Source organism: Saccostrea echinata, unplaced genomic scaffold, assembly GCF_033153115.1.
Source record: "Saccostrea echinata isolate AGI-Se365-2 ecotype Australia unplaced genomic scaffold, CSIRO_AGI_Sech_v1 ptg000064l, whole genome shotgun sequence".
NCBI lineage: Eukaryota > Metazoa > Mollusca > Bivalvia > Ostreida > Ostreidae > Saccostrea > Saccostrea echinata.
In genome coordinates, this window is record NW_026889813.1 from 351887 (window position 1) to 378989 (window position 27103).

A 27103-nucleotide genomic window follows, 5' to 3' on the forward strand; every position below is an offset into this window, starting at 1 on the left:
AAGCCACGTCTTTTCACTGTCACAAAGTACTGAAATAAAAATAATTTTGATTAAAATATTTTTTTAAATTCACATCATTAAATTTTTAAGCTACAGAAATTCAAATTAATTACCTATTAGTAAATAGAAATCTTTAATTGATTAGCAAGCCTTTGCATTGTCAGATCCTTTTCTGAAAGGACCATTTACCTTTAACAATGTCAGGACAGGTGAGGCAACTGGCTGGTCTTCATGCTGGAAGTGCGTGTTAACTCTGTAATCTTTTTAAACAAAACCATCCAGTGATGTCCTAAGATTGCCAGATGAGCAGACATATACCTGTATTTAAGAAAGATTCTGTAACATGATATAGAATTTTTGCACAGCTTGACACACAACTGATGGTAACTTAGGTGCCTGCAAAATAATAAATCTGGCACATATTTATTTATTTGATACAAATCAGAACAAAATTTGTCCTTTTACAGAACAAATTATTTTCATTATAAAGAAAAGAGAAATGCATATGTACTGTGTTAATATATATAACCTGTATTATTGGATATTTTTACCCCATTCTAATTTTTAAAATATTCACTCTTTCACCCTTGAAAACAATTTTGCCCTTTTCAAATTTGATCAGACACATTTGTGTTTAAAAGATATATGCTGCCTTCTTAGAATTTGTCCCGTTTTAAATTCACCTACTTGTAAGGAGGGCAGAATGAGAAAAATAAAACTGGGGCAAAAAATTTCCAGAACAAAGTACCATTACTCGCCTGCCTGTTGTACTATAACTCCTCCAGCCTTATAATATTCTATAATCATTGCTTTCATGCGATACCCCCCAGTGGATTGATGGTCTCTTTTCCAAATTATATGCACTTTCTAAAAAGAATGAATTTGTCAATTTATAAAATTTAGTATTACAAGTTAATAAAGACAGTAAAACAATGTTATCAACATTTATATGCAAATGAACCTCTGTATAAATCACTAATAAATGATTGACAACTTGTATGGAATATATCGAATACCCTTAATTTTGCATTTGGAAACGCAGCATTAAGGCCAAACAAAAAAATGTGTGGTTCCGGTTACACCTCCAAAAAAATAGGGTAGGTAGGGATTTCTTATTTTTTTTTTTTTTAGTACAAAATGATTTTCTAAATTTTTCTAAATAATACCTATTTCTTTTCGTTAGCATAAGTGAACTATTTTATGTGTAGAGTGTTAGATATGTTTTCTCTTAAGCATATGGATTAGATATGTGCTTTAATGTGTGAATAAAATGTCTTGGGTATTCAAACAGTTGTTTGCTGATTCTATTCATTCGAGTTCATACTCATCTAGAAAATACAATGTTTGAAGAAAATCAGCATGAGCAAATTGAATTATTTAACTGTTATTTGGATATTATATTTTCTTTTTTAAGAATGTTAAGTGTTTACGAAGATGATATGTGCTATCCTTGTTTTTAAAGGATGATATTAATTTCAGAATTGTATATTATAAGTAAAATTAATGGATATCTTAAGCATTATACATTAAATCTTAAATATAGATCATGATTTCTCTATTGGAATCTGCTGCGGAAGTCTTTATACAGGTATATAAAATCTAAAATTGTAGATTATAGAATGCGAAAAAACAGAAATATTTTGTGAAGAGCTGAGTATATAACTCATAACTAATAAATGTTTTGTTTATTTTGAATTCAGTCTTTTCCAACTATGGTTCAGAAAAGAAATGTTTTATTTGTGGATGAACAGAGTGAAGGAGAAAATAAGTGGCATTTCGATGTGGCATTAAATATACTAGTCAACATTGGCAGGGGGCACCCTAGTTATGAATATGAAACAAATATTTTTAAATCAAAAATAATGACAACACAATCTTTTCTTTTTGTAAAAAATAAAGTCCAAGGTGAACATCCTTTTTTTAAAATCAGTGTTTATAAATGAAATTAATTAATTACTTTTATCCAGAACAGTTCTTATTTTACTTAATAATAAATTCTGAACTATAAACTAGAAAACGGACATGAGAGTTCTGCTAAGAGCTGTCAGAGGAAAAGAATGTGACACCTACACTTTGTACAGTAATGTTTAAAACAAAATAAATCACCTAAGCAAGATGACATAGAATCATTCAAATTTGTCAGAATTACAAATATTTAATATTATTAAAATTTTAAATCCTTTCTTGAAACCTTTTTGCCTCATTGAAGACTTCATACTTCCAAGCTCATTTCTCATATACATGTATATTGGTGTTTTGCAAGTTGACTTTATTCATGTAAAATCAGCAGTCTTCTTTTTCACTTTTCCTCATGAACTGTTTTTTTTTTTCTACTTTCGGTTTAAAAGAAATGATCCTGATATAAATTATTTAATAGTTTACAAGTTAATCTATCTTACACATTGGGCTAATTCTTGCGTAATCAATGCAATCAAATAAATGTTTTCTCATGTTATCTTCCCCCTAACTCCAAAAAACGTTACCTGGTCAGCTGTCTGTGTGCTTTCAAGCGAGAAGTGATTTCCTATCCTGACTTCACACCTTTGCGTGCATTAAATAATAAAGGGGCTAATCAGCATGCACTTGTTATAAACCAGCTGTAAACAGAGCAACTAACTGAATCTCGCCACTCTTGGGCATATTTATTTAATTTTGGCAACCAAAAAACAAACAAACAAAAAAACATGGCGCTGGAAAAAGGTATACTGCCACGCCATGCTAGCTTGCTTTAGATTTAACACCATCAAACACTTGCACTACGTGTTGAAACGATTTTTGCATGGAGGCCGCCATTGCTGGAACTAAAACTAATACTGAAGTGGATGACGGAAATCGCGGAAAATTCCGGAAAATAAATATGAATATTGCCGAAAAAAAGTTTAGGGTCAGGGATCTAAAATAGGGACGGTCAGGTAATGGGAACCACACATATTTTTTTATTTGGCCTAATAATATTCCATACATGATTGAGCTGTCACCTGATGAACCTTTAATTCTTTTCTATTTTTATTTTTTATATGCTTTATATGTATATGAATTATAAGAGTAAATGTAAGTCCAAAAACTTATTTTGTGACATCAATTTCATACCTGTATTTGAGTTGCCTTTTTGAGGATATACCGGGTAGATTATTCAAAGTCGATGTACATGTAGTCTTAGATGCTGCAGTTCTCTTGTACTTTAGCTATAAAATAAATCTTAATGTATACAATTGTGTAAGATGAAAGAATATTTCAAACACTGCATGAAACAGACCAAAACTTTAACCAAAATATCCTCTATAACATGCTCTCTAAACTGAAGAATATGGTCATATAATTGCAGTCATATGAATTTTGTTCAATGATAAATGCAGAGAGAATTTGCAGAATATATAAAGAAAGTTTTATCGTTGGGATTGGGAAATAAGCAGGTCTAGTACAATCTCTTAATTTAGCTATATAGCTTGAAATAGCTATTTAGCTTTATTAAGCTATTCAAAATAGCTTGATTTAGCTATTTATATGCAGTTTTTTCACAAAAATTATTTTGATAAGAAATAGACAAAAAGTTGCATGTATTTGACTATTCATATAATAATATGGGCTATGGGCTATCGAAACAACAAGCAAAATCAAAGATAGCTCCAACTTTGCAACTATTGATTACTTTTAAGCAAAAGATTAATTTCTATTATTTGAGTAACTGTCCACTACCTTGTGTGCATTGAGGCATGGATAAGTATGATTGCTTCTCATTGAATGTACTGAATTAATCAATTATCTTGTTGACCACAATTGGCCTCCTTTATAAATTCATTGAAGAAGTAACTGTATCATTTGCATATGTAGCCCAAAAACTTTTAGAACTTTGAGTACAAAGTCTCATTTGTTTCTATTTTCCTAATTATCTCCCCTTGTTTAAGGGTCACAACCCTAGTTTTAGTATAAACAGAAGCCCTTGGCCCAAGGATACCCTGTGACAAATTTGACAATAATGGCCAAAGGGTTCTTGAGTTATGGCCCATATTCTAAAAAGTTTACGCACACCGCACAAATGGCCACAGCATTAGCTCTTTGGGCCTTTGGCTCAGAAGAGCTTAAAAAATGAACCTCTTACATTGATTTTTGGTCAATATTTTTTACAGTTTTTTGTATAGTTTTTTGATGAACAATGTACAGTATTTTCACCCAAATTCCTGTATTTTGAGGACTGCTGTACAGTATTTGGGCCTAAAAATTATCACATGTATGCAAGGAGATTTTAATGAGTGAGTTTTAAATGCATCAATTTCAGATGAGTTCAAGGTTGAGTATCATCACTGCACCATTAGGTGCGACTTTTTGTGCATGCTGAGAAAAGTATACATTTAAGAAAAAGTGTGATAAAATAGCTAAATTAAGCTATTCTGAACAGCTTAATAAAGCTATATATATAGCTAAATCAAAAGATTGTACTGGACCTGATAAGTGCTTTCAAACATTGAATACTTAAAAAAACTAGACCTACTGACATGCAACAGCTAAATTTTTGTTGATAAATGAAGCGTATTCTGAACAAATTATTTACCCATACAAAGGTGATGCTGTCACAAGATGACGTTCGTACCCATCTGACACTTACACTACTCCTCCTTAATCAGCTGGTAATAACATCATTATCCTCGAATTCAAGAAAAATTTGTTAATAAATTAGTTGGAATGATGATAACAAAACTATTCTAATCAGATACAAATGTATAATATAAGACTTCTATTTCACCCAAGAATGTACCCAAGAAGCAGGTGACATTCTCTGACTTGTTTACCTGTACTTCGATCGAAATTCTCCTCCTACTTGCTCGCACCCAAGCTTTTATGACACTCAATTTATCCATCGTAAGTCGGAGAACCCTTCAGCTTTGTACAACTGCTTAAACTTTCCTTATACGCTTTGTGTAAACCATAAACATGCATAACCCAATACACATCTTCATGTGTGAGGTACCTGGAAGTTAATATTATCGAAAAATCTCGCGAGTCACGTGACGAGACTTACAGACCCTAACGCAGCCCGAATTTGCTTGGTTCCAATGAAAATCTAGATAATCTTGAGGAAGGGAGCATTCATTATTTGTTGTTGTAAGAAATGCGAATAGGTGATATCACCTATTCGAATAGGTGATATCACTCATTCAAATTGAATAGGTGATATCACTTATTCGAATAGGTGATATCACTTATTCGAATAGGTGATATCACCTATTCAGCACGAATAGGTGATATCACCTATTCGAATAGGTGATATCACCTATTCATTTCGAATAGGTGATATCACCTATTCGAATAAGTGATATCACCTATTCGAATAAGTGATATCACCTATTCGAATAGGTGATATCACCTATTCGAATAGGTGATATCACCTATTCAATTTGAATGAGTGATATCACCTATTTGAATAGGTGATATCACCTATTCGAATAGGTGATATCACTTATTCGAATAGGTGATATCACTTTTTGGCAGTAAATACCAAAACGGCGCCTCATAGCAATGTCATAAGCGAAAATCAAATTTCACGCTCACATTGAATAGAAGCTGTTGCAATGGCTCTTCCATTAAATGTAACTTACCCGAGGGATAATACAGAGATTTTGAAATAAAAAAAACACCTTTGCAGTCAAGGCAAGGAGTTAAAAAATGTAAATATAAGCATTGAATCGTTATTTTTTGAAAGAAATAGTCTCATAACGCGCGTTACTCAATTTGTTTGCACACACCGTTGCAGTTATGAGACTATATCTTTCAAAAAATAATGATTCCATGCTTAAATATCATAAGTTTATCCCCAATGTGCACTGATTTATATGCCTTTTTGTACCATCCGTGATTTTTCTGCATCTGCTTTGACCGATTATCAGAGAAATGGTTACTTTTGTATAAGAAAATGAAGCTCATTTAAACCAAATATTAAATTTGTCCGAAGGAATGCATGTATCTTATTTGTCTGAAAGAAAGCTAATTTGTCCTAAAACTATTTCAATTCGACTTATCAAAAATATCTTATTTATTCGAAGGAATATCTAGTAGTTTTTCCGATAACTTACATGTATTCGTCAAAAGGAAAAAAAATTGTCCGAAAAAAAAATCTAATTTGTCCAAACAGGTACTAAATTTGTCTGAACAAATATCTAATTAGTCCCAACTTTTTTTTTTTTATATGGCCCTAAGGGGGTTAGCCCGTCCATGGCCTCTAGCCAAAATAAGTCAAATTATATAATTATCAATTCAGGCATAGATTTTTTGTTCGTATCAATTGTCCTTAAGGTCAAGATCTAGTAAATGAAAGGTGCCTACAGATTTCTCAAATTTGAGAAATCAATTCCTTTAATGATGCTTTGTAACTTTAGCTTGGTCAAATAAGGTGTTTCGGGGCATACTTTGTAGATAGACAAGACGAAAAATCATATTTTACACTGTCATTTTAAATGAAAAATTTAGAAAACAGTCATGAATGCGGGAGTTTTTTCCATATCAAACAAAGGAAATGTATCCAGATTGCCTACAGTCTCTCTCAGAAAACGGCAATTTGTACGTTCTTGGCTTCTTCTTTAAAATAAAATTAAATTGAATATAGGTATCGGGATTACTTTTCATATGATTTCAAATTGATTTCCATGAAAATACTTTATTTTCTACATAATTCTATTAGAGCCGTAGAGTACGGGAAAAAGAAAGTTGAAATTGATTATGACGTCATAATGGATCTAGCACCAAAAAGTTAGTCTAAAGTCATTTACTAGATCTTGACCTTAAGGGTATGTCCTCATCCTAACCTAGGGTTATTTGGACAAGGTCAATGTCACCGGTTTGAGAAGTATAAAATTCTTGAACAGCTGTTGAAATATCGATAATTTTAATATACATGTAGAAAACATTTGAAGATAATAATAATCAAATATGTAGAGGCGCAATGGTCATTTGGACATAGACATGGTGACTGGTTTTGATGTGTATAATATTGTTGTCACATAGCTCTATAATGAGATATGAATCTTTAATATTGTCCTTAAGTTTATAATGATCATATGATGTGACCTGACCCTGATCAAAACTCATTACGACAAGGTCAAGTCACACGGATCAGAGAAGCATCAGAAATGAAAAACTCTAAAATACAAAAACTTTTCTTTTATTGGAAGAGCAACATAAAGTCATGGTCACGTAACTGGGGAGTTAAATGTTTATATTGATGTGGACTGAGGATAAATTTTTGTATTTAATACGACTAGACAACATTCGATCATCTTGTTTTTACATTTCACAAGACTAGGGCCATAGGAATTATAAGTGGAGGTAAAATTTTTGACAAGATTTTAATTTCTTTTAAAAGGTACACTGTAACTTAGGATAAACCTTATTCTGATTGCTTCGTCTCGACTTTTGCCATATATGACTGTGGCATCAAACATAAAAATGAGACATGTCGTGTACAGATCAGCAACTTCTATTATTTAGAATATTATGAAATTGCTGCTTATCCGATTTAAAAAAATATTTTAGGCGAAAAAATTAACTTTATATTAAATTAAAACATATAAGTCAAGGAGATACGTATAAATCTTGTTAATCAACGTCCTAATCAAAATTAGATATCTAATCGAGGTAGATACATGTATTCGACTGTGTCAAATTTCGTTGAACCTAGTGCGGAGAAAAACTAAACTGTTCAAAATGACCGGGTGTTTAAATTTGGTCTCAACTTTCAAAAAAAAAGTTAATCCCAGTTAAAAAATTCAATGTTCAACCCGGATCATTTTTTTTTCTCTTTACATTGTTATAATTTAAAGAAGGAGCTCGAGGTACTTAATTTTTAAATGAATGCTTTTGTTCTTTAACACAATTGAAAGATAGCAAGGAACCGAATTTCATTTTTATAAAAAAAAAAATACAACGTTGAATGATTTCATGTTGTCACACATCGATATCAAACATATGAAACTGGAATTTTGATTTTTTTTTTTTTTACGTGTCGCATGCATGTACATTTATAGGTGCACTTTAAAAATGATTTCCTATGTTGATAAGCTTTTTGGCCAAAATCTGCATTTTATTTTATGTAAACATACGATATTTTACATGTGAATATCTCCCAGACTACGTTAATTTTCTCATTAACTTTTGCAATTTTGTACAAGTTAGCACTTACGTTAAGTAACTTTCTTTGACTTGGTATTTTGTATAATAATGAATCTACAATCGGAGGAAATAAAGAAAGAATGAATATACATAGTGTGTCCAGCCACGGATCAGAAGCCAGGCACGTAGCATCGGGGGGGGGGGCAGGGGGGCTGCCCCCCCCCCACTTTTTTCCAACCATAACTTTTTACTATTGAAAATGTTCATGAAAGGGTGGTTGCCCCCTCCCCCCACTTTTTGTTGCAGTACAGTCAAATAAGGGTAATGTTGTAGTGTGTGTATAAAATTTGCAACCCCCCCTCCCCCACGAAATAGGATTTCCGAGTTTGGACGATTTTCCTTTTTTTTTTTTTTTTTGCTTGTCAAGTCTTTTTGAGGTAAGTTGATTTTTTTCCTCTGGTTGCCCCCCCCCCCCCCTTCAAAAACGATGCTACGTCCCTGGAAGCAATCTTATGATTGCATCTTTAACCACAACAATCACAGGGGTCGGTAACATACTTTGCTAGATTTTACCTTCCTATTTTTATATATCTTCAATAATATGATAGTAAAATCAAGCAAAGTATGTTACCGGTCCCAGTGAAAACATTGTTTTGTTCTGGATACAAAAACGAAGAAAAAGATATAGCCTCCTTACTACAGTTACACTTGTTTTGCTTGTGTTGATTAACTTACTGGCTTTCTTATGCATAAAAAGTGCTTCTATTATTTGTTTATTTAAGTTTGTAGTAACGAAAACGCTTAGTCCGATATTACGAAATACAATATTGCAGGTCATGGATCACATATCAAAATAAATAGTACTTCCTGGTAGTGTTAGGTATACACGTGTGCATTCTTACAGTGAACCACCAATAATAAACAGACATTTGCTGTCCAATCTGAGAAATGAGCTGAATCATTAAAGAAAAATGGGACTTTTTATTCACCGTCATTGGGGTTGCAGCAAATGTGATATGAACGGTTTGTTTCGTGCTCTAGAGTATGCAATTTGATGGATTTCGGGACATGAAGTATATGTAAATCGTGGACTTCTCAGTACATTTACAAAGGAGTCAAACTATCTCTCCTATATTACGCAGAAAGTTACATAAGGACATTGTGGAAGACGCTTGTGACGAAACTGATCCAAATATTTATTCTCGACACTCAAGCAACAACGGTAAGTCAGATCAGATAAATTACATTCTTAAAATAAATAGTTGAATAAATAAAAAAAAACAACAACAAATAAATAAATAAGATTTAAGACTGTTCCAAATAAGTTTCAGCCTTACTACATGTACATGTACTCATTTTTCCAACAATGAGATATACGGTGAGTATAAAATACAGGTAAGTATGTTTACATGTAAAATCAATTTCCTTTTTGTTATTAACAAGAATATAATTAAATATCTGCATAATTCGATAAGGTTTAAAGAGGAAACACGATTCTAAAATATTCCCTGGCTACTTTTATGAATTTTAAATAAAACACGAATGCACATGATATAGACATTGTGAACTGGTATTGCACCTTGGATAACGAGTCAATTAATAAATAGGTGAGATGCTTTGCATGACTAATTTTAAGTAGCATACAATCTGGTTGCTAGCTTAGACCCCTTCACTCTTTCTGCAAAGTTTTCCGGCAGGAAAGCTGGTCTGGATTAGTTTTTTTTTCGTCTGGAAATGTGGATCTTTTCCTTAGGTGGAATAGCCCACCTCAGTCTAGAAGTTATTGCAGGACGCCTTCCCCTTTCACATTTCTTGCAATATCAGATCTATCCATCTGTATTTTTTTTTTTTTTTTTTTTTTTTTTTGGTTTCTTTCAGTTAACCCGAACCCAGGACAAACAGAACAATATTATATTATTACGACGTAGCACCTAAATGTGCATTTAATACGCACCTACATGTAGCTGGTACAGATAGATATATGCAGTGCATATATACTGTATGTTCATGTTTATACGTAGTTATACGGTCTTAATTAATAATATTAAGATATGCAAGTGTGTAAGTATAACGGCCCAATAATTTGTATGAAAAACGTCAGTCAACATTCGACTTAAAGACAGATTGTATTTGCAAATGAAGTCATTGTATCTACTTTAGACTATAGAACATGTAGAATTCTGACTTTAAACGGGATTTTTGATATTCTTATACATGTATCATCATTACCCTTTTATCAAAAGGCTGCTTTGTTTTAGAAATTATTCGTACGTAGAACATTTTCTTGCGCATCGAATCAACTGAGAGACGTGCACTTCATATGCAAGTCATAATCGTATATTGCTGCATAAATAAGGGAAGTTTGCGATAGTAAAGTTGGGGTATAGGATGAGGCCACAAGGAAAACGATGTTTTGAGTGTCAATACATTGGAAAATGTTAACTGCATGGTTTGACTCATCCAGGCCATAATTTATTTGCAAACAGTGCACATTCATCTTTATAACTATATACATGAGTTATATTTTATATATCACAGTCCGTTGTGGTAGGTGACTATAAAGGAACAACGTTTATATGGAATAAATAAAAGAAAAGATCTTTAAAAACCTTTTCAAGAATAAACAACTTGGACTCAAGTTTAATTGTGTCATGAACCCTTCAGGCTAGGCTGCCTACTGCGGAATTGAATCATTACATTTCAAAACTGTTTCGAGATATTAAATCACGACATCGTAGCTAAAAATAAATGTTTTATAATGGCAAACATTAATTAATTCATTCATTTATTCTCTCAAAAACCATATGAATGGTACAAGGGGTACATATATACATATTTACAATAATTATGGACGAGCAGAGATTACAGGAGGACAGACAGTAATTAATTGAACACAAAGTAATCAAATGTGACATACTCAATTAAAAGACTCCGAAATATTCAAAGACAAAGGACTTGATTATCATTTATTGATCAGCTAACATGTGAAGAACCAGGTCATTTACTGATCAACCTTACAGTGAGAAACATGCAGTTAACAAATAGCATCACTTGTTTATTTATTTATATTTTAGAAAAAGATATATTACTCCTCGATGTTTGTTACACAAATATTATATAGAACTTAGGAAATTCCTGAAGTGGTTTTACAGCTACAGCTCTATGGTAATTAATGTACCAAATTAAACAACTCGGCAAATAAACAATTATTTATTAATAAGTGATTACTTTATACGACGGACTTATTGCTTATAATTGAAGTCACAATTACAGAATCAGTATAAAATCAAGGTGGCCTGTTTCAATTTTTCAAGAATTTTTGTTTTTGTTATGCCGACACGTCTACAAACTACATGTACAAATTTCATACAATGTTGCAGGTATAAAAATAAGATAAAACATAATTAAATAAATAAATAGCGAGTACATAGCACGTATATTATCAGGAAATTGGCATACGTGTAAATATATATATATATTTATAAATTACAACGTTCCTTTGTGTTTTGAATGCTTTTTAAGATAGTTCAGTCTTAGGTTATGATAAAAAGGACAGTGTAGTATGAAATTTGACTTAAATCTTACTCAATGAACACAGTTTCTTTACATGTCTACCATTTCCAACATTCAGATAGGTTGAGACCCTCATTCATGTCAATGTACTGAACATTTGATCAAATATCTACCATGTGTTTGTAATGAATTGTTACGGAGGTTGGAAGAAATGATTATACACCTAGACATTTTCGTTTTATTAGTATGTACAAATTGCCTTAAAAGTATAGTCAAGTTTCAATTGAATTGCTTCAACTTGCGCATCTTTGGTTCATGCAATTATCAGTACTCCTCATTTTAATGTTCAAGTCGTTCTTTCAGACTTGATTTCAATAAAATATTTTGTGTGTCCTTTAGTTAAAATAAATATTTGTACCAAATTAAAAAAACAACACCAAATTATAACAGGCACAAGTAAAAAAAAAACGAAGAAGCCTTTTATTAAAAAAAAACTATGTTACAGTATTGTTTTCTACAGCTGGGGCCTATATTAAAGAAATCCCAAGCCCTCTGCCCAAAAGTTTGAATTATCACATCATGAAAATACATATCAAAAAGTGATATCGTTTCAATGTTAAAATTAAAGTTACATAACTTTTTGGTCAAGGAAAAATATGCTTTTCATTCTCGTTCAATCTGTGAGAATATTTAGACTAAATTGCACAACCCAGATGATTGCAACATTGTTTGAAAGCTAAGTAAACCCTTTGTATGATCAATTGCAGACCATTTGTCAAGGTTAAATTGCCATTATAGATTAGCGAACAGTTGTCTTCGTCCTATGACCAGCACGGATAGAGTGTGATCGCATCCTTGAGTATTACAAGATGCTCGCAGTGGGTGGCGGCGGAGAAGAGTTTGATTTATTGTTAATGTCCGTTTAATATGTCAAGTTGTTTTATTACAAGACTTTTATAACCAGTAACTAACTTTCATTCTGGCCCATACCTTTTCAAAAAATACTTCTAAACTGTGAAAGAGATCTTTCGGCAAGAACTAAAAACTTGAGTAAAAGCAGTAAGTTTTCCTATAAAATAATTCAGTATTTTTGTTTGAAGATGGGGTTATATATTGCTAAGAATAGTGCCTTATCTATATAAATATCATATCTTTATAAAATACGATGTAAAGCTTAGTGTCAAGCGGATTTAAAAAGAAAAAAATTCAGGAACCTTTTTTTATCTGCAACAATAAGCAGATAAGTGAGTTTACTCAATTTTTAATGATGTAAAATTTCTTTATACCGTCAACTTCTGTAGATGGAAAAAACGTAGGGTACATAGTATTTAAGCGGAGTAAAATTTATATTCTTACAGATGATTTTTTTTAAATAAGAGAGGGGGGGGGTTATGTTTCAGGATGGTTTGCGCCAAAAGAGAAAAAAAATAATACAGACTTTGCACGAAGGAAATTGTGATTGTTTTTTTACCCGCAGTGGAAATATGACCCTTGCCTGTAATGCTGTATGCTTTAGAGGGTCTATCTAAAATTCTGGATCCCCTCAACTTTCAAGGCTGAAACATCAACTACTGTGGCTATCTAAATATACTGTAGAAGGTGTTTATTAGACTTTATGTTTCTTCTTCTACAATAATGTATTTCTAAACATATTTTAGTTTAAAGGAGGAATGTAAGCAATTCGCCGGCTCTTTGAATATTTATTTTTTAAATCAGTTCGGTCGATTTTATTCGGGAAAAAATGGAGAAATTTACTTTTCTAAATACTTTTTTAACTAACCTAAATAATCTCTTAAGATATTCGGAATAAACAACGTTTTCTTTACATTGTACGTAGGTTTATACATAATGTACATGCATCTCTACATCATGTATCCATCTGAGAAAAAAATTACCAGTTAAATAACTTTACAGATTTTCTGCTGAAAAAATTAATTTAATTAACTGGTCTTTAAAAAATATATTTTTATTCAAAGTTTTGTTGGTGAAATTTATCCATTGTGTTCTGTAAGTATAATATTTCATTAGAGTCTGTTTTTGAAAGTTGATATATTAATTAATATGCATTCTTAAATAAAAAATAATTTGACTTTGCACATTCCGTGGTTATCAAAGGAGCATCCTCAACCCTTTTAAATCATGACCATCTGTGCAATGGATAAAATGCAGATTTGTCATTACTGAAAACAAGCGTGCACGGAAGTGAGTGACCTAGTATCTTATTAATTAATAGGCGAGCTCAGGAGACTATGTATTATATATGTTATATATAAATGTATATTCATTCTGAATTTTTCATATCAAATAACTAATTTTATTATTTTTAGGGACATTGTACATCAGTGATTCCTCTGTATTGGATACACACGAGTACGTAGATGCAGCGTTTTCTGTAATTGCAAAGAAAAAATGTGGCAAGAAAGATGCAGAAATAATCCTCCACTATATACCAAGGGTTTTGAATGGTGAAATGATTGTGCAAGGACTCTACGATATAAAGACCTAGTTCAGTCTCTGCATGTATAAGTCAAATATACCACTATTCAATTCCTCTACACGTTCAAAATGAAGGCGAGGACAATGCATGAGCGCTGGAAACCACTTCATTAAAACTTATTCACATCAATTTCAAACGTTATAAGTAATAAATATTTAAACTTACAAGAGCTATACATGTATAAAGCTTACTAGAAAAAAATATTACTTCTTAGTTAAGATTTTGTCTTACTGGAAATGCCCAAAGAAAGGAATATAATTTCTTACTAAAGATTTTGTCTAACTACATGTATATAGAGCTGTATTATCCTTCCGGGGCCTTCAGATTCATGTATGATTTTGTCTCACTAGAACTGTGCATATCTTTCTAGAGCAATATACCTGGAATAATTTAAAAAAAAACTTTTTATTGTCTTACTAAAATCTGTACATAACCTACTAAAGGAATGTTAGTCCAGAGTTTTTTGAGGTTTTTTTTGTCTAGGGAATGTAACAGCGTATAGTTAAGATTTTGTATTACAAGAGCTGTATGTTACTCCGTCATATAAATTATTTTAGAGAAGTATTTCTACGTAGTTAAAACTAAAACTAAATAGTCTCACTAGATTTGCACATAGCCTTCTGTAGCTAAGTTTTTTTTTCTAAGTAGAACTGAACAAAGCCCTCTAGAGGAATATTACTCTGCAAGTCAAAATTTGTCTTATAAGAACTGTACGTAGCCTTCTAGAGGAATATTACTCCATAGATCAAATTTTGTCTTATAAGAACTGTACATAGAAATCTAAAGGAATATTTCTTCGCAGTTCAGATTTTGTCTTATTAGAACTGTACAAAGCCTCCTAGACGAATATTCCAAAACCTCCTAGAGGAATATTCCTCCATAGTTCAAATTTTGTCTTAATATATCTGTGCATACTTAGCATCCTAGAGGAATATTAATCCGTAGTTCAGATTTTGTCTTATTAGATCTGTATAAAGCCTCCTAGAGCAATATTACCCGTAGTTCAGATTTTGTCTTATTAGAACTGTACATAGCCTCCTAGAGGAATATTACTCTAGGAGGTTCAATTTTTTTTTCTTAAAAGAACTGTCCATACTCAGCCTGCTGGAGGAATATTACCCTGTAGTAAAGACTTTGTCTACGTCCACTTGTGTTGAGTTTTCACCCCCGCATTCTGGATGTCTCTTTAGAACTACACATACTCTCTCAGATGACTATTACTCTGTTTATGTTGTGTCTATATTTTGTTTTATTGGAATTCCGTAGATAAGATTTTTTTTATTAGTGTTGTACATAGCCTTATAGAGGAATATTAGCCCGTAGATAATTTTTTTTTTTAATTACATAGCCTTGTAGAGGAATATTACTCCGCAATTAATTTTTTGTCTCATTAGAATTTTCAAAGTCTTTTAGAGGAATATTACTCCTTAGATAATATTTTGTCTATTTAGAATTGCACAGTCTTTCAGTGGAATATTACTCTGTAGTTAATTTTTGTCTTATCAGAATTGCAGTCCTCTAGAAAAATATTATTCCGTAGATAAGATTTTGTCTTCTAAGAGTTGTAAATAGCCTTCTAGAGGAATATTACTCCGTAGATAAGTTTTTGTCGTAGAAGAACTGTATATGTATAGAGGAATATTACTCCGTGCTTCAGATTTTGTCTCAAATAGAACTGTGCATGCTTAGCCTTCTGGAGGAATATTACTCCGTAGATTAGTTTTTGTTGTAGTAGAACTGTACATAGAGGAAATAACTCCGTAGTTCAGATTTTATCGTAATAGAAGTGTGTATACTAACTAGCCTTCTGGAGGAATATTACTCCGTATACTAGTATTAGTTTTTGTCTTAGTACAACTGTACATAGAGGAATATGTTACTCCGTAGTTCAGATTTTCTCTTATTAGATATGTACATAGCCTTTTAGAGGAATATTACTCTGTAGTGCAAATTTTCTCTCATTAGAATTCCACAGTCTTCTAGAGGAATATTACTAGAACTGTACATAACCTTCTTACTAGAGCTGTATATAGCTTCTAGAGGAATATTACTCCGTAGTGAATTTTTCATACTTCAGAAGTTTTGCACTGGCCTTCTGGAGGAATATTACTCCGGAGGTCAAGTTTATGTCAGACTAGAACTGTACATGTACGTATATTTATAGAGGAATGTTACTCCATAGTTCAGTGTTTTTATTAAAGGACTTTTCTACGTATGAATAAATTTTTGAAGAAGATATTGCCGATTTGTTTCTTCTTATTATTATAACAGAGTCTGTAATGAATCATATATCAAACTCTGAATCGAAACCCGGAAAAGGTACGGTGAAGCACAGTACCTTTTTATTTTGCTGTCCCTTAAATATATTTACTAATAAAAATGTGGATTCATACTAATTGGACAAAATACATATAATTAAAAAACCTATAACCTCTTGTTAATCTTATAAAAAAAAATCTATATGTGCTTACGGATTTATGATGCATAGAAAAGATATTTCCGAAAAAATGTAGGTGCTAGCGCAGAGTTTGAATAGATGCTAGCGCAGAGTTAGGATATATCAAGTAAAAACAGAATCAAAAGTAGCTTGGAGTTGTTAAAAATATTTGCAGGTAGGAAAATTCTTGAAAAATACTGACTTTTTAAAATGTCTCTGGAGACAGCTCCCACTTGTTCATGACCTTGATGTACAATTCGTATTACATATAGTGTGTTAGGGATTCCAGAAGTGGTATTTCTGATGATGAACAATTGCGAAGATCACAAGATGTTAATTTATACATGTATCACTAAAGTGGTACGTAATTGATTAAACAATGGACAAAGGGTTAGTGTGAGAGTACAGAGACATTATAAATAAGTGTATATACTGAGTACACAAAAACTTAAATGATGATAACTAAAATATAAAAGTCGATGTAAATGTTGAAATCTTAAGAACCTGCAGGCATGCTATCGAAGCCATCTTAGGACTAAGGCATATCTTAAGAGATATCTTAGTCCTAAGAGAGGCCATGGAATCTCTCCTAACTTAAGACATGTCGTAAGATTTCTCCTAAAGTTAAGACATCCTAAGAGGTGTCTTAACTTTGTATATGATCAAATATGGCCGCCGCCTATGTGTTTATCCAGAGGGGAAGAAGGAGAATCCGTAGAGAACTCAGGGGACTACAACAATCCTCTGGACTACTTAGATGATGAAAGCATCGTGAGTAAATACAGACTAACCCGACCAATGATACACAATCTATGTGCTATGTTTGAAAACGACCCTCACCGGCCAACAATGAGGTCACGTTCACTTCCAGTATCTCTTCAAATAATGGTAGCTCTACGTTTTTACGCCAGTGGTAGTTTTCAAGAGGTTGTAGCAGATGTTCACAATATTTCTCGGCAAAGGAAATGCAATCGAAGATGTTACAAATTGTTTGATTGAAATTTCCAAACACTGCATTAATATGCCAGTTGATGTAGTAGAGTTGAACAAAATAAAGAAAGACTTTTATGGAATTGCTCATTTTCCAAACACTGTTGGGGCAATAGATTGTACACACATTAGAATGAAAGCACCAACCACCGCCGAACACATATACGTCAATCGCAAAAACTATCATTCCATAAACATTCAAGGAGTATGTGATTCGACTTTGAAATTTCTAAATGTAGTTGCAAGATGGCCCGGAAGTACTCATGATGCATTTATATGGTTTAATTCGGAATTGAAACGTCTGTTTGTGAACGGCACGATAACTGAAGGATGGTTATTAGGAGACAGTGGATACCCATTGCGCCCATGGCTGTTACATGTAACACCCGTGTTAAACCACTCTCAGGCTAAGGAGAGATACAACACAGCCCATATCCGTACAAGAAACGTGATAGAGAGAGCTTTTGGTGTGCTTAAAGCTCGTTTACGGTGCCTGGACAGTAGCGGCGGAACACTTCTGTACAATCCCGGAAAGGTGTGCAAAATATTTGTTGCGACAGCAGTGCTACACATGTGCATCATCGAGAGAATCCCACTCCCTGAAGGACGTGATCCCCACGATAATTGACACATACGTGCTCAACACTATGCTGAGAATTTAAATGATGATGGAGCAAATGTCAGATTAAGACTAGTAAATGAATTTTTCAGAAATTGAATGGGTGGCTGATTGCACTTGTCTACCTTATGCTTATTACATTTATCTTAAAAAAATCATCATGCATATATCAAAAAACCTAGAAATATACCTAAGAAGCATTACATTTATTTGATATATAAAACATGTCATACTTGAATATTTTCATTGTTATATTTTATATGAATAAGTCAGCAGTAATTCTTTATTATATTTTATTCATGTGGTGATGGGATGCTCGTGTCAGCTCCTTGGGGTATAAACTGAATACCTAATTGGCATAAATAAAGTTGATGACGTTGTTGTGATATGAGTAATTTTTGTTTCTCAATTTCAAGTCTCTGCTTTTCAACTTCAAGTCTCTCCTTTTCAACAAGAAGCCTCTCCTCTTCAATTCCAATTAATCTTAGGGAGCACTCATTGTCCTCATCCTGTGCCTGGCGTTTCCTGGAAGACACTTTTTTGGGCGGATCCATTTCATTGCTTACACTGGTAGACGGTTTATCTAAATAAAAAAAAAGTTATTATTAAGTTTTACATGGAAAAATAATTTTACTCTTCCTACATTAATAAGCTATAGCATTCGTTATACCCTAACCCACTTTTGCAGCCAATAAGCAACCACTAAATCTTCTTTTAAGTTATTCACTTAATCGTTTAAATAACAAAAAAATTCATTGACAGTTTAGAGAAACAAATGCGAAGGAGAAAACATTCGATAAGTGCAGAATTTAACTTTGAATCAGATAATGAAAAAGCGGTATTGTTTTTTTAATATACATGTATGATATACATATTTTTACCTTGTAAGCTAATAGTGGAAGCAGAGTCCAATCCGCCTGAGACTCCTTGAATAGCCGTTGACCCGATAATTCCTACAATTTTGTCTTGGAGTGGCGTAAGCTCGGGAGGTGCCAGTCCTCCCCCGGTCTTCATGGACTCTCTCCGATTTGAGGAAATTCTCTTTTTCGTGTCACTGGCATAGGTTGACAATTTCTTTCGAAGTTCTTCTACAGTTCTAGTATGTCCCGATGACAAAGCGTTCACCTTCTCGCAAATCCCCTCCCAAACTCGTTTTTTGGAAATATTGGTCACAACATTTGTGTGTTTGCTGAAAATAATTTCTTTATTCTTCTCCACTTCCTCCAAAAGTATTTTGAAGCTACATTTCAGAAAAGTTTGGATTCCTTTTTCTGCTCATTATACAGCTGTTATACCTTGAAGTCTTAAACTATAATGGACCTTATTCAAAGTCTATGAGTGAATGAGAATAATAGCGCCAGATAGCACGGGATTTTTTCGCGGGGTACTCTCTGAGAAAAAGAAATACACGTGTGTATATAAAATTGATTTATATACATATCACTAGCTATGTAAGAATTAGTGAAATATGATATGGTATTTAAGTTTTTAAAAACTTTTTTGCAATATGCATAATATTTTTTTTATAATCTCTATCATTGAGGAGCACAGCACAGAGAGAGAGAGAGAGAGAGAGAGAGAGAGAGAGAGAGAGAGAGAGAGAGAGAGAGAGAGAGAGAAATTGTATGGAAACTAAGTTTTTAAATTTTTTCACAATGTGCATAATATTTTTTTTATAATCTCTATCATTGAGGAGCACAGCACAGAGAGAGAGAGAGAGAGAGAGAGAGAGAGAGAGAGAGAGAGAGAGAGAGAGGGGGGGAATTGTTAAAATTTTTTCACAATGTGCATATTTCCATAATCTCTACCACTTAGGAGAGAGAGAGAGAGAGAGAGAGAGAGAGAGAGAGAGAGAGAGAGAGAGAGAGAAAGAGAGAATCATGAAATAAAAATTATTCTTATGATAAGACATCTCTTATTTTGCATAAAAACAGTCTGAGTCCCGGGAATTATTGTTTAGGGGCAATTGGGGTAAGTTGACACTCGGGGTATGTGGACACATTTTTAAAAAATTGCTTAAAAATTAAAGCAAACAAGAGTTATCAAACCTGTTCAGCTCTCGTTGTAAAGGAGGAAGCAAATGTGTTAACATCAAAGACAGGGAAAATTCAAGGTCAACGACTTCGACTGAAAAAAGGAGAAAACTGTGACTCGATCCGTAAGTAAACTGCACAGAGCCATTTTCTTAGTATTGTCATAAATACTGCAGAGATTAACCATTGTTTAAATAAAAACTGTTCGCCTTTAAGCAAAAGAACTTGTTTTCAATCTATACAATGACGCATCAGTTTTAAGTCTGGAGTGTTTACATTGATGTATTTTTGCAGTTTATATTATTTTTATCGCATCATTCCTGTAAACAATATATAATCTTCACATAAAAAATGGCTACCCTTTGAAAAATCTGTAAACAAACATAATAAAAGCTTGTGTATTGATAATAAAATATTAAAGTTCAGTCCGTTAGAGGCGTTAATATTTGATAATAATTAGATACTAGTTTTTCAAATATCATATTAATTTACACATTATTATGTTTTGTTGTTCAAGTGGAAGGGAAAATTGTAAGCTTTCTTTTTACGTTTACCCTTTAGAAAGGTCACGTGATAATGAAAAAAAATTACGTTGTGTCCTTCATGGATTTATTACAATTTTCAAGATTTTTAAAAAAAAAAAATGTAATGAATGGCAACATACTCTTCGAAATTAATAATTTGCAAACACAAATATTTATTTGGTTAGAATAATTAATTAGATTAATTTAAAAATGTCAAAATGTCATATTGTGACCACTTACCCCAAGTTTGTTGGGGGAAGTGGACAGTGCAAAACCGTGACAATGTTATTTAAACAGCAGTCTCAGGTTTAATCTTTAGATATTCAGTTTGAATTGTATCGGAATAAATCTTAGTTTTATGTATCAAATTAATTTTTAAATGATATTTCTAATCATGAAAATAATACATAAATTGATTTTCTGTAACATAAATTTAAATAATTGCAAATTAAATTAAAAAAGAAAAGTAAAGGTATCACTGATGGTAAATATTTTCTTGCAGAGAGATTTTGGGTTTTTATGTAACTAAAATATTTTTTTTTTAATTTCAGAAACGGAAAACATTGTAAAATGGCCAGAAAGAAAAAAGACTGGGTGCCCAAACAAGGAAAATGGGACAGAAAATCTTTAAGTAAAGCTGTTCAGTGTGTTAAAACGGGGAAAATGACCAAGTTTAAAGCTTCTAAGATATTTGGCATTCCAAGAACAACCCTGTCGAGGAGACTTTCAACAATGGATTTGGAGTCTCCAGCATCAAAACCAACCACTCTGTCTAAAGAGGAAGAAAACTCTCTTGTTAGTCACATTTTGGAGATGGAGGAACGTGGGTTTGGTTTGACAATATCAGATGTATGTAAGCTTGCATATTCAATTATTGCACACTCAGGAAGAAAAAATCCATTTAATGCAGACAAGAAAATGGCAGGATATGACTGGTGGCAGGGATTTCGAGACCGGCACCCATGCTTATCTCTCCGTAAACCTGAAGGTCTAAGTGCTGCTCGTGGTACTATGCTTAATCCAAATGTAATTTCAGACCATTTTACCAAGCTAGGAGATCTTATGGATAAACTCAATGTAAAGTCAAAACCCCAGCAAATATTTAATGCAGATGAAACAGGATTTAGTACAGTTCATCAAACATCAAAAATTGTGGGGAGGAAGGGGAAGAAAGCCATTCATGCGAAAACAAGTGGTGAAAGGGGTGAAAACATAACAGTTTTGTGTTGTGTAAATGCTGAGGCCCATGTTTTGCCACCTATGGTGATTTTCAAAGGAAAAAGAATCAGTCAAGCTTTAATGAGCAGTGCACCAAAGAACACACTGTTTGCATGCAGTAAAAGCTCATTTATTGATGGAGAACTGTTTGGAATATGGTTTGAAAAGATTTTTTTGTCCAACCTCTCACCTCAAAGACCAGTGTTGCTGATAGTAGATGGCCATGCCTCTCATATTACACTTCATCTTCTGGAAGCAGCGAAGACAAATGACGTTGAAATATTCTGCTTGCCGCCTCACACAACGCATTGGACACAGCCACTGGACAGAAGTGTTTTTGGGCCCTTAAAGAAGGCATACTACAAGCATTGTGAATCATTTTTGAAATCAAATCCTGGCAGACAAATATCCAGATATGACTTTTGCGGAATTTTCTCTCATGCATATAATGAGAAAATGAATATGGTAAATATCTTTGGAGGTTTTAGAGCTACAGGTATTTTTCCCTTCAACCCTCTGGCTATTCCTGCAGAGGCATTTGGGCCATCAAAAACTTCTGTCTTAGCTTCTGTAACCAGCACTACCAGTGAGGGGGAAATTGCATCAGCTGAGAACATGGCAGTCTCTATTGGTCAACCAACCCAGGTTCCAAGGAGTTCCTTGTCAGTCTCAGAAGAAATTACAGAAGCACTTCAACTTCCAACAGTTGTCAAAGAACCAGCTCAAAGAAAAACTAAGAAAGTTCTTGGTGCAAGATGTGTAACAGAGAATGAATTCATCAATGAAATCAGACAAAAGGAGGAAAAAAGAGAAAAAGACCAGATGGAAAATGAAATAAGAAAAAAAGAGCGTGAAGAAAAGAAACAAAAGAAAGAGATGGAAAAATTGAAGAAACAGCTTATTAAGCCTACAAGTAAATCAAAGAAGACTACATCAAAGTCAAAGGAAAATATCCCTTCTCACACTGACACCATTAATTGCTGCTCCTACTGTGGGGGGTACTGTTATGATGAAGATTCAGATGATGAGGACTGGGTTAAATGTACTAGTTGTGATGATTGGTACCACGAATCTTGCACTGGAAAATATGGACGCCAGCTAGAACATTTTGTATGTGACAAGCATCGATAATTTTTTTGATTTGGTTTTCCACTTTCTTGTGTGTTGGAGAATGTTTACTTGTGTGAAATACCTTATATATTGGATGTTTTGAGTCACTGAATTATATCGATGATTTTATGTCATTAAAGTTAGAAAAACATATATGCATTTCAAAATTTTTCATAATTGAAAAAGGGTAAAGATAACGGTTAGTGATCGATCTCAGAAAATTAATTTCAATTTTGAAAAAAAAAAAAAATAATTCATTAATTTTAACTTTTTTGTCGTTAATATAAGGATGTGTAATTGTATCTTCAAAGACAATGTGTACTGTTATTTCATAATTTTCAACACTGTCCATTTACCCCAAATCTATGGGGTAAGTGAACACTTTTTAAAATTTAACTTTTTAGCCCATATATTTCAAACCATTTGAATGAAGTTGAGAAATATTTTACACTACAAAGAGATAAGAGTGAACTATCAGTTTAGTATACTACAAGAAAGATTAGTTCAGATTAGAAGTTTTCAGACTCCAATTAAACCTTTAATGTGTCCACTTACCCCAGTTGCCCCTATATCTTTTAATACAGGTAATATTTAATGTTACAATATTTCAGAAATATCTTAAGAGTCTCCTAAGTCTATCCTAATTAGGACAGTCCTATGAGAGCTTCTATGTCTATCTTAAGAAGTGTCCTAGGACCATCCTAAAATTTATCTTAAGACTTCTCTTAAGTCATATCTTAAGACTAGTATTCCTAAGAACCTTTCCATAGCATGCCTGCTGATTTGCTATATACCGTGCAGGTAACTCTCAATACCTCGAAGTCCACGGAACCGAGGAAAAACTTCGACAGATCAAAGAGTTTGAGTTTTCAAGAGTCCGCAATTTTCCAGGTTGCTTGACAGGTTTTTAAATTAGTCCAACCGAATGTTTTGATCTTCATTTTCCAGTGCTCATCTTACACACGTGCTTTAACAATATAGCAAAAAATGGTCGTCATTATATCTATTTATTCTATGTAATGCGAACATCATAATATACATGTATATATGTTGACGGTGCAACCGTTAGGACGAGTGCAGATACATGTACCTATTCAGTCCGTCTATTCAAACCGCGCGTGACAATTGGTGCGTCTAGACTCTGACGTCATATGACAACGTATGTAATTTGCATTACCAAACCGAAGCCTGAACAGTGCTAATTTAATGAAAAACGTTTAATTTACTATTTATATACTTTTCGTAAGACTGACAATGTTAAGTAATTATTTTTAGAGGAGACACGCAACAATTTGATTAATGATATTTGTATCAATGATTTATCACCTTGCAGTACAAGTGTACCTGAATAAACATCCCGTTCCTCGGGTCCCGCGTCTAATGCCAGAGGGACATTTAAATATCCAAGTAAAGGTGTTAATTATGTAACGCTTGTGTACACATACATGTAGCAACTTCGAGGTATCGAGGGCATATTAAAATAGATTATGCATGGCGGGGCTGTATTTTGACTTTGAAGGGATCAGGGGTTTCGAGAGATTGAGAGTTCCGAGAGATTAAGATTAAATTTGCTTAGTTATATAGTGAAAAAATCGGGACTTGAGACTCACTTCGAGCGATTAAGAACTTCGAGAGATCGAAGTTTGAGCCATCAAGAGTCACCTGTACTTATCATCAATCAATAGTTCTGAAACAAAACATACGTCATTGTTCAACGAATACAAGTATTTTCTCGTTAATCATTCTAAATCACCATGTCATCGTACTATTTATATCCATGTGACGTTGCGCACGCTGTTGGTACTATAAAATCTGACTCTTTAGATGTCGTAAAGAAACTGGCGTTTTCAAGATGTTAAAGTTACTAGAAATTAAAAATGAAATTAATTATTTAATCCAAGGTAATGAATTATTCTAAAAATTCTCTTTTTAATAATCTAAAAATATTTTAGCTATGATATGGCTTTATTCATTATTAGTTATTATTGCGAAATTCCCGTGTCCAACGTTACATAAATTATTGTTCGCTCAACTACAAGGTATAAAAAGATCCACTTCCAATCCTCTAAATTAAATGAAGTTTAGGATATGCAATAATATCTATGCATTCTTTGTAATATTGTTGAATTTTTAACATCATTTTCTCAATTTCATGAGTTTAGGCTGAATCTACAGTGCGTGAGTAAAATGCCCAACAGAAAAAAATCGTTTCCTAAAGTTGACATTAGCCCACATGGCGATGTTTACTAGACATATATGCCAAACAAAGATAAATTTTGATGAATAATCCTTAAGTACATATGTTTCTAAAACTAGTTATGTTGATACATGTCATATCACTGCTAATACGTAAATATTAGTAAGGTTTTGTTAAGTGTAGCCATTTTGTTATGCATGTACGAGTCGCTGTACTATCACTTAATATGTATCACTTACATATCAAAAATACATCAATTAATATTATATATATACCAATCATTACTGTATCTTGAAAGAACATTTCATACTGTATTAGATAATAACATACTTTTTACGGTAATCATCTACATGAAATAAATGCAAGCATCAATATAGATGTAGCCATTTTGTCACAGGTACGAAAAACGTCATTTTACACTACATATATACGAATGACGTCGGGAGCGTCAAATTATTATCGCCGACACCGTGCTCTTTTTTTTCCAAATTTCTGCAGGTCGGGAGTACCAAGTAGGGTAGGAGGTCCTTCTCCAATTATTTTAGAATAATCTTTTGTTTTAAATTTCTGAAAATATTCATTCACAGGCCGGTACCCCTTCTTATTTTGTTGCAGCAATATCTTAACATATCACGTTATTGATCTCATTTTTGGGGCTTAAAATGAGAATGAGACCCCCCCCCCCCCACAAAAAGTAATAGGATTTATGAATTTGGTGATAAGCCATTTTTTTTTCAATTTGGTAGGGTTTTTAATGGCGAAACGTCCTCATCCCTCCTTTTTGCATGTCAATAAACCACCCCCCCCCCCGATTTATAAAAAGAGCTTAACTACTGGGGCTGAAAAAAAAAACAAGAAAAATTCAATTCAATAAAGGTCCATTTAATTATTTTTTTTCAGTTTAGCAACCTCCTATAATTCCAAAACCAATTTACCGATTCACAAAAATATATCAGTACAAAAGCCCAAAATTAAAACAAGAACTTTATACCGGTCTTTCCCCTCTAAAGTCTTTTTCGGAAAACTGGCTCTTGAATAGAATTTCCCCTTCAGAAATCCCGCACCAGATTCAATTTTTCCTTAGAAATCCCTACTCTGTGTAACATTTAAAAGGTGCTATTCCCTCAAGAACCAATTTACCCCTTCTCCTATAAAATATCATGCCAGTACAATGTACTTTATATACATGTATGAGGGGGAGGGGGCGACACATGATTACAAATGTCCCTTCTATAATTTTTCCACAGGGGAAGTCCCACTCCTGAGTATAGATTCCAGGGGGGGGGGGGGAGGCTGGTTATAAGGGAAATCCTACTTTGTACACCAGCTGTCATAAAAATTTACATCATTCAGATGTTTTGATTTCATAATTCCATTTCTCTCGTAGAAAGACACATTTTCTCTATCGTAGAAAAATACGTTCCTTTGCAAAATCAAGGTTGTAAATGCTAAGTAAATTACCTAATTTAACATATTTTAGAAAAATATAGAAAGAAAATGACAGAATTCAAAAGGTTTCAATAAAAAAGAAAGGCGGGGAGGTCGGGAAGGGGGTCGGGACCCCCCTCCCCCTGGAATTTTCCGTTATAATTTTTTTTTGCTTTCAAAAACTTTGAAATTGACATTTTTTGAATTGGTTGGACCCCCCCCCCCTCCTTTTCGGAAAAATTCCTGGAACCGCGCATGAAAGGAGTACCGATTTTCTGTGCTTTTCTCTAATCTTGGGTGTCAAAAACCAAGGCACATGCGGGGCTTGATAGATATAGAAAAATTGAAATGACCTAATGGAAAAAAATGAAGTAGACACGGTTGAAAAAGAATGCTACTTGATGTATATTCTCTTTGCAAGACAGAGAGTACAAAGT

The 27103-nt window shown here is 33.1% G+C and overlaps 2 protein-coding genes and 1 long non-coding RNA gene across 3 annotated transcripts; 2 read left to right on the plus strand and 1 right to left on the minus strand.

Annotated features, from left to right (window-relative positions):
* Positions 1-763: 763 nt before the first annotated feature.
* Positions 764-5166, minus strand: LOC133175818 (uncharacterized). The gene is made up of 4 exons (XR_009719328.1): positions 4788-5166; positions 4550-4642; positions 3091-3185; positions 764-867 (listed from the first exon to the last, which is right to left on the minus strand). It is a non-coding gene; the product is annotated as an uncharacterized LOC133175818 (long non-coding RNA).
* Positions 5167-17568: 12402 nt separating this feature from the next.
* Positions 17569-18165, plus strand: LOC133175652 (putative nuclease HARBI1). Its single transcript, XM_061310764.1, has one exon. It carries the CDS (start codon positions 17569-17571, stop codon positions 18163-18165), a length of 597 nt encoding a protein of 198 aa, XP_061166748.1.
* Positions 18166-21278: 3113 nt separating this feature from the next.
* On the plus strand, positions 21279-23033 carry LOC133175653 (uncharacterized). Its single transcript, XM_061310765.1, has 2 exons — positions 21279-22745; positions 22981-23033. The coding sequence occupies exons 1-2, from the start codon at positions 21284-21286 to the stop codon at positions 23031-23033; spliced, it is 1515 nt and encodes a 504-aa protein (XP_061166749.1). The 5' UTR covers positions 21279-21283.
* The last annotated feature ends 4070 nt before the right edge of the window (positions 23034-27103 follow it).

Coding starts and splice junctions, on each gene's coding strand:
- LOC133175652 (XM_061310764.1), top strand. CDS start 17,569: ATGCCAGTTGATGTAGTAGAGTTGAACAAAATAAAGAAAGACTTTTAT.
- LOC133175653 (XM_061310765.1), top strand. CDS start 21,284: ATGGCCAGAAAGAAAAAAGACTGGGTGCCCAAACAAGGAAAATGGGAC. Junction 22,746..22,980: donor AAAGGAGGAAAAAAGAGAAA/AAGACCAGATGG, acceptor TAAATGTACTAG/TTGTGATGATTGGTACCACG.